Below are 7310 nucleotides of genomic sequence, written 5' to 3' on the forward strand. Positions count from 1 at the left end.
CCACCCTCAGAGGGGACAAAGTGACCCCTGGAAGGGACAGGGCCACCCCCAGAGGGGACAAAGTGACCCCTGGAAGGGACAGGGCCACCCCTGGAGGGACAGGGCCACCCTCATCTGGGACAGGGCCACCCCTGAGGGGACAAAGGGACTCCAGAAAGGGACAAAGTGACCCCTGGAAGGGACGAAGTGACCCCCCAGGAGGACAGTGCCACCCCCAGAGGGGACAAGGCCACCCCTGAGGGGACAAAGTGACCCCCAGAGGGGACAGGGCCACTCCTGGAGGGACAGGGCCGCCCCCAGGGGACAAAGCGCCACCCCTGGGATGACACCAGAGGGACATTCCGGGGCGGAGGTGACACCGCGCCACCCCCCTACCTCAGGGACAGCGCCACCGCCGTGTCCCCAAGGCCACCCCCGTGTCCCCTCCCCCAGTGACGGGGCCGTTCCCGCGCCCCCTCCTCGGGTCGGGGTCCCCTCGGTGCCACCTCAGGGCCACCCCGGTGCCACCTCCGGGCCGACCAGCCGCGGGGTGGCCGCGGTGGCCCTGATGTCCCCTCCCCGTGTCTCTTTGTCACAGCTGTCCGTCAGGTAGCGCGGCCCGGCCCCGCCAGTGGCACCGGACCCTCGGCCACCGGTGACACCCCAGGTGGGTCCTTGTCCCCTCCCTGCCACCCCCCCGGGCCGCACAGGGGGACACTTGGGGACACGGAGATGGAATGTCCCCATGTCCCTTTTCTGTCCCTCAGGGACATTGGGGACATGGATCCCATTGTCCCCAAGACCCTTTCTGTCCCCAAGGGACACTGGGGACACTTGGGGACATGGAGCTGGAATGTCCCCATGTCCCTCCTGTGTCCCTATGTCCCTCCCATGTCCCTCATGGACACTGGGGACATTTGGGGACATCTGAAGACACAGATCAAGATGTCCCCAAGGCCCTTTTCTGTCCACAAGGGACACTGGGGACACTTGGGGACACAGATCCAGATGTCCCATGTCCCTCCTGTGTCCCTCAGGGATGTTGGGGACACGGATCCCATTGTCCCCAAGACCCTTTTTTGTCCCCAGGGGACATTGGGGACACTTGGGGACATGGAGATGGAATGTCCCCATGCCCCTCCCATGTCCCCATGTCCCTCAGGGACACTGGGACCCCCTGGGGACATTGATCCAAGGTGTCCCCATGTCCCTCTTGTGTCCCTCAGGGACATTGGGGACACGGATCTGGAATGTCCCCATGTCCCTCCTGTGTCCCCATGTCCCTCCCATGTCCCTCAGGGACATTGGGGACATGGATCCCATTGTCCCCAAGACCCCTTTTTGTCCCCAGGGGACACTGGGGACACTTGGGGACATGGAGCTGGAATGTCCCCATGTCCCTCCTGTGTCCCCATGTCCCTCTCATGTCCCACAGGGACACTGGGGACATTCAGGGACATTTGGGGACATGGATCTGGAATGTCCCCAAGACCGTTTTCTGTCCCCAGGGGAAACTTGGGGACACAGATCCAATTGTCCCCATGTCCCTCCTATGTCCCTCAGTGACATTGGGGACATGGATCCCATTGTCCCCAAGACCCTTTTCTGTCCCCAAGGGACACTGGGGACACTTGGGGACACTTGGGGACATGGAGATGGAATGTCCCCATGTCCCTCCTGTGTCCCTATGTCCCTCCCATGTCCCTCATGGACACTGGGGACATATGGGGACATTTGGGGACACAGATCAAGATGTTCCCAAGGCCCTTTTTTGTCCCCAGGGGACATTGGGGACACTTGGGGACATGGAGCTGGAATGTCCCCATGTCCCTCCTGTGTCCCTCAGTGACATTGGGGACATGGATCCCATTGTCCCCAAGGCCCTTTCTGTCCCCAAGGGACACTGGGGACACTTGGGGACATAGATCTGGAATGTCCCCATGTCCCTCTTGTGTCCCCATGTCCCTCCTGTGTCCCTCAGGGACATTGGGGACATGGATCCCATTGTCCCCAAGACCCTTTTTTCTCCCCAGGGGACATTGGGGACACTCGACATGGAGCTGGAATGTCCCCAAGGCTCTCCTGTGTCCCCATGTCCCTCCTGTGTCCCTCATGGACATTGGGGACACGGATCTGGAATGTCCCCATGTCCCTCTTGTGTCCCCATGTCCCTCCCATGTCCCTCATGGACACTGGGGACATTCGGGGACATTTGGGGACACAGATCAAGATGTCCCCAAGGCCCTTTTATGTTACTAAGGGTGATTTGGGACACTTGAGGACACGGATCCAAGATGTCCCCAAGACCCTTTTCTGTCCCTAGGGGACACTGGGGACATTTCACTGATATCCCCATGTCCCTTCTGTGTCCCCATGTCCCTCAGGGACCCTTGGGGATCCTTGGGGACCCTTGGGGACACGGATCCAAGATGTCCCCAAGACCCTTTTGTGTCCACAAGGGACACTGGGGACACTTGGGGACATGGATCCAGATGTCCCCAAGTCCCTCTTGTGTCTCTGTGTCCCTCAGGGACACTGGCACTCCTTGGGGACACAGATCCAGATGTCCCCAAGTCCCTTTTGTGTCCCTCAGGGACACTGGGACCCCTTGGGGACACCACCCCCTGTGTCACCTGGGGACATCCTGTGTCATCCAGGTGTCCCCATGTCCCCCCAGGTGTTCCCATGTCTCTTAGGGACACTGGAGACACTATGGTGACACTGGTGACACTTTGAGGACACCACCCCTGGTGTCCCCATGTCCCTCCCCCATTGTCCCCATGTCCCTCCTGCTGTCCCCATGTCCCTTGGGGACATGGGCTGAGATGTCCCCATGTCCTTCCTGGTGTCCTCCTGTCCCTCCCGTGTCCCTGTGTCACCTGGGGACACAGATCCAGGTGTCCCCATGTCCCTCCTGATGTCCCCATGTCCCTTAGGGACACTGGTGACACTTTGGGGACACTGGGGACCCTCTGGGGACACCACCCCTGGTGTCCCCATGTCCCTCCTGATGTCCCCATGTCCCTTAGGGACACTGGTGACACTTTGGTGACACCACCCCTGGTGTCCCCATGTCCCTCCTGATGTCCCCATGTCCCTTAGGGACACTGGTGACACTTTGGGGACACTGGGCACCCTTTGGTGACACCACCCCTGGTGTCCCCATGTCCCCACTCATTGTCCCCTTGTCCCTCCAGGTGTCCCCATGTCCTTTGTGGACACTGGGGACCCTTTGGTGACACTGAGGACCCTCTGGTGACACCCCCAAGATGTCCCCATGTCCCTTGGGGACACTGAGGACCCTCTGGTGACACCCCCAAGATGTCCCCATGTCCCTTAGGGACACTGAGGACCCTCTGGTGACACCCCCCAGGTGTCCCCATGTCCCTTAGGGACACTGAGGACCCTCTGGTGACACCCCCCAGGTGTCCCCATGTCCCTCCTGATGTCCCCATGTCCCTTAGGGACACTGAGGACCCCTCTGGTGACACTGGTGACCCTTTGGTGACACCCCCCAGGTGTCCCCACCTCCCCTCAGGTGCCACCCCCGGCCCTGTCCCCACCCCCTGGAGGTGCCACCATTGTCCCCACCCCCCCCCGGGGTTGGTGACCGTGGCTTGGGGGGGGTTGTCACCCAATGTCCCCACGGTTTGGGGGGGTTGTCACCCAATGTCCCCACGGTTTGGAGGGGTTGTCACCCAATGTCCCCATGGTTTTGGGGGGGTGTCACCACTGTCCCCCAGCGCTGGCGCCGCGTCACCGTCACCATGCTCGTGTCCTGTGTCTGTCCCCATCTCACGGGGGGGAGGGGACACCGTGTCCGTGTGTCCGTGTGCCATGTCCTGTCACCGGGGGGGGGGGGGAGGGGACAGCGCGGGGGCTTGGGGACATCGGGGGGGGGCGGCAGGGGGACAATTTGGTGGGGTGGGGACAAATCTTGGGGGGTTGGGGACACTTCAGGGGGGTTGGGGACACTTTGGGGGGTTGGGGACAATTTTAGAGGGGGTTGGGGACAATTCTGGGGGGTTTGGGGACACTTTAGAGGGGGTTTGGGACAGTTTTAGAGTGGGTCGGGACAATTTTGGGGGGGTGGGGACACTTTAGGGGGGTTGGGGACACTTCGGGGGGGTTGGGGACAATTTTAGAGGAGGTTGGGGATAATTTTAGGGGGGGTGGGGACACTTAAATGAGGGGTGGGGACAATTTTAGGGGGGTTGGGGACAATTTTGGGGGGTTGGGGACAATTTTAGGTTGTTGGGGACAATTGTAGAGAAAGTTGGGGACAAATTTTGAGAGGTGAGGACACTTTAGGGGGGTTGGGGACAATTTTAGGGGGGTTGGGGACAATTTTAGGCGGGATGGGGACTCTTTAGAGGGGTTGGGGACAATTTTAGAGGAGGTTTGGGACAATTTTAGGAAGGTTGGGGACAATTTTAGGGGGGTTGGGGACAATTTTGGGGCTGAATCGTCTCAGTTTTGGCGGGGGGGGACAAATTTTGGGGGGTTCAGGGTTAATTTTAGGGGTTCAGGATTAATTTTATGGGGACAGGGTGACATTTTTGGGGTTAATTTTAGGGGTTTGGGGTGAAGTTTTTGGGGTCAGGGTTAATTTTTTGGGATTCAGGATTAATTTTTGGGGGGTCAGGATTAATTTTAGGATTTCGAGGTTCATTTTGGGGGGATTCAGGGATAATTTTAGGGGTTCAGTGTTGATTTTAGGGGTTCAGGATTAATTTTAGGGTGACATTTTTGGGGTTAATTTTTGGGGGAGTTCAGGATTAATTTTAAGGTGACATTTTTGGGGTTAGTTTTAGGATTTCAAGGTTCATTTTAGTGTTTCAGGGTTGATTTTCGGGCGGTTCAGGGATAATTTTGTGGGGGTTCAGGGTTAATTTTAGAATTTCAGGATTAATTTTATGGGTCAGGGTTAATTTTAGGGGATTTGGGTTAATTTGGGGGGGTCGAGGTTAATTTTAGGGTTTCGAGGTTAATTTTAGAGGGGGTCAGGGTTAATTTTAGTGTTTCAGAGAGAATTTCGAGGGCGTTCAGGGATAATTTTAAGGGCTCAGGGGTAAATTTAGGGTTTCAGGGTTCATTTTAGGGGGGATCAGGGATAATTTGGGGGGTTCAGGGATTATTTTAATAGTTCAAGGTTAATTTTAGAGTGTCAAGGTTAATTTTTGGGGGGGTTTCAGGGATAATTTTACAGTTTCAGGGTTAATTTTAGGGGGTTCAGGGATAATTTTGGGGGAGTTCGGGGTTAATTTTAGGGTTTCAGGGTTAATTTGGGGGTGTTCAGAGTTAATTTCAACGATAATTTTATTGTTTCAAGGTTAATTTTAGGGTGACATTTTTGGGCTTAATTTTAGGGTTTATTTTCGGGGGTTTCAGGGTTAATTTTAGGGTGGTCAGAGTTAATTTTTGGGAGGTTTCAGGGATAATTTTAGGGTTCAGGGTTCATTTTCGGGGTAAGGGTTAATTTTAGTTTTTTCAATGTTAATTTTCGGGGGGTTCAGGGATAATTTTAGCATTTCAGGATTAATTTTAGTTTTTCAGTGTTAATTTTCGGGGGGTTCAGGGATAATTTTGGGGGTGTTCAGGGATAATTTTAGTGTTTCAGGGTTAATTTTAAGGTTTCAGGGATGATTTCGGGGTGTTCAGGGATAATTTTAGGAGTTAGTTTTAGGAATACAGGGTTAATTTTCGGGGGTTCAGGGATAATTTTCGGGGTCAGGGTTAATTTTAATTTTTCTGCGTTAATTTTCGAGGGGTTCAGGGATTATTTTGGTGGAGTTCAGGGTTAATTTTAGTTTTTCGGTGTTAATTTTCGGGGATTTAGGGATAATTTTGGGGGAGTTCAGGGTTAATTTTAGGGTTTCAGGATTAATTTTCGGGGTGTTCAGGGTTAATTTCAGTGTTTCAGGGTTAATTTTAGTTTTTTGGGGGTAATTTTCGGGGGGTTCAGAGAAAATTTTGGGAGCGTTCAGGGATCATTTTCGGAGTTAATTTTCGGGATCAGGGATAATTTTAGTTTTTCAGTGTTAATTTTCGGGGTGTTCAGGGATAATTTTGGGGGAGTTCAGGGTTAATTTTAGGGTTTCAGGATTAATTTTTGGGGTCAGGGTTAATTTTAGTGTTTCAGGCTTAATTTTAGTTTTTCAGGGTTAATTTTCGGGGGGTTCAGGGATAAATTTGAGGGCGTTCAGGGATCATTTTAGGAGTTAATTTTAGAGATTCAGGATTAATTTTCGGGGGTTCAGGAATAATTTTCGGGGTCAGGGTTAATTTTAGTTTTTCAGGGTTAATTTTCGGGGGTTCAAGGATAATTTTGAGAGCGTTCAGGGATCATTTTAGGAGTTAATTTTAGGAATTCAGGATTAATTTTCAGGGAGTCAGGGATAATTTTCGGGGCCAGGGTTAATTTATTGTTTCAGGGTTAATTTTAATTTTTCGGGGTTAATTTTCGGGGAGTTCAGGGATGATTTCAGGGGGTTTCAGGGTTAATTTTTGGGGAGTTCAGGGATAATTTTAAGGTTTCAGGATTAATTTTCGGGGTCAGGGATAATTCTGGTATTTCAGGGTTAATTTTAGTTTTTCGAGGTTTATTTTCGGGGGGTTCAGGGATGATTTCAGGGGGGTTCAGGGATGATTTCAGGGGGGGTTCAGGGCTAACTTTGGGTGGATTCTCGGTGATTTCGGGGCCACCCCGAGGTCCGCTCGCCGACGCCGCAGGTGAGTGAGGGACGCGGGCGGGGACGGGACAGTTCGGGGACAATTTGGGGACAATCTGGGGACACTCAGGGACACTTCGGGGCTCCGTCCCGAGGGCGGGGGGGGTGAATGAGCCCCCTCGGTGCCTTGCAGGAGAGGCAGCTTTCCGCCGTGGGTGCAGCAGACCCGGGTGTGATTTGGGGGGCCGGGGGGGTCCCCGGGCGGCCCCCGCCTCCGCCCCCGCCACCCCCGATCACGGCCAACGGCTGCGAGCGGCGCGGCCCCGCTGCTGAGCACTAACCCCCGCCCCGGGGGCCGCCGGGACCCCCCCCCAAAAACCAAATCCACACCCGCACCCCCCCTTGGATCCCCCCGACCCCCCCAAAGCCGGGGGGGAAACGGGGGAAAGGGGAGGGCGGGGGGGGGGGAACACCCGGAGACCCCCGGGGTGAGGAGGAGGAGGAGGAGGAGGAGGAGGGCGAGGGGAGGTCGCGCTTTTTGGGGAGGGGGTCCCCGAGCGAGGAATTCGGGGGGGTTCGCGCGAGGAATTTTTTGGGGGTCCTCGTGCGACGGATCCTCGTGCAAAGGGCTCCTCGCGCGGGGAAAGGGGGGAGGGGGCG

At 55.1% G+C, this 7310-nt stretch overlaps 1 protein-coding gene across 11 annotated transcripts in view; it reads left to right on the plus strand.

The window, feature by feature from the left end:
- Positions 1 to 7050, plus strand: part of SYNGAP1 (synaptic Ras GTPase activating protein 1) — a 51438-nt gene extending 44388 nt beyond the window's left edge. For 3 of the 11 annotated variants that reach the window (XM_033084131.2, XM_033084132.2, XM_033084133.2), the window contains exons 19-20: positions 578 to 646; positions 6844 to 7050. In XM_033084131.2, the coding sequence (XP_032940022.1) occupies positions 578 to 646; positions 6844 to 6983 (209 nt within the window). In that variant the 3' untranslated portion in view covers positions 6984 to 7050. The remainder of the gene's footprint in view (positions 1 to 577; positions 647 to 6843) is intronic. The other 8 variants (XM_033084136.2, XM_033084137.2, XM_033084138.2 and 5 more) reach the window with 5 other exon arrangements.
- Positions 7051 to 7310: the final 260 nt, after the last annotated feature.

This window comes from Catharus ustulatus, chromosome 36 (genome assembly GCF_009819885.2).
Source record: "Catharus ustulatus isolate bCatUst1 chromosome 36, bCatUst1.pri.v2, whole genome shotgun sequence".
Classification (NCBI taxonomy): Eukaryota; Metazoa; Chordata; class Aves; order Passeriformes; family Turdidae; genus Catharus; species Catharus ustulatus.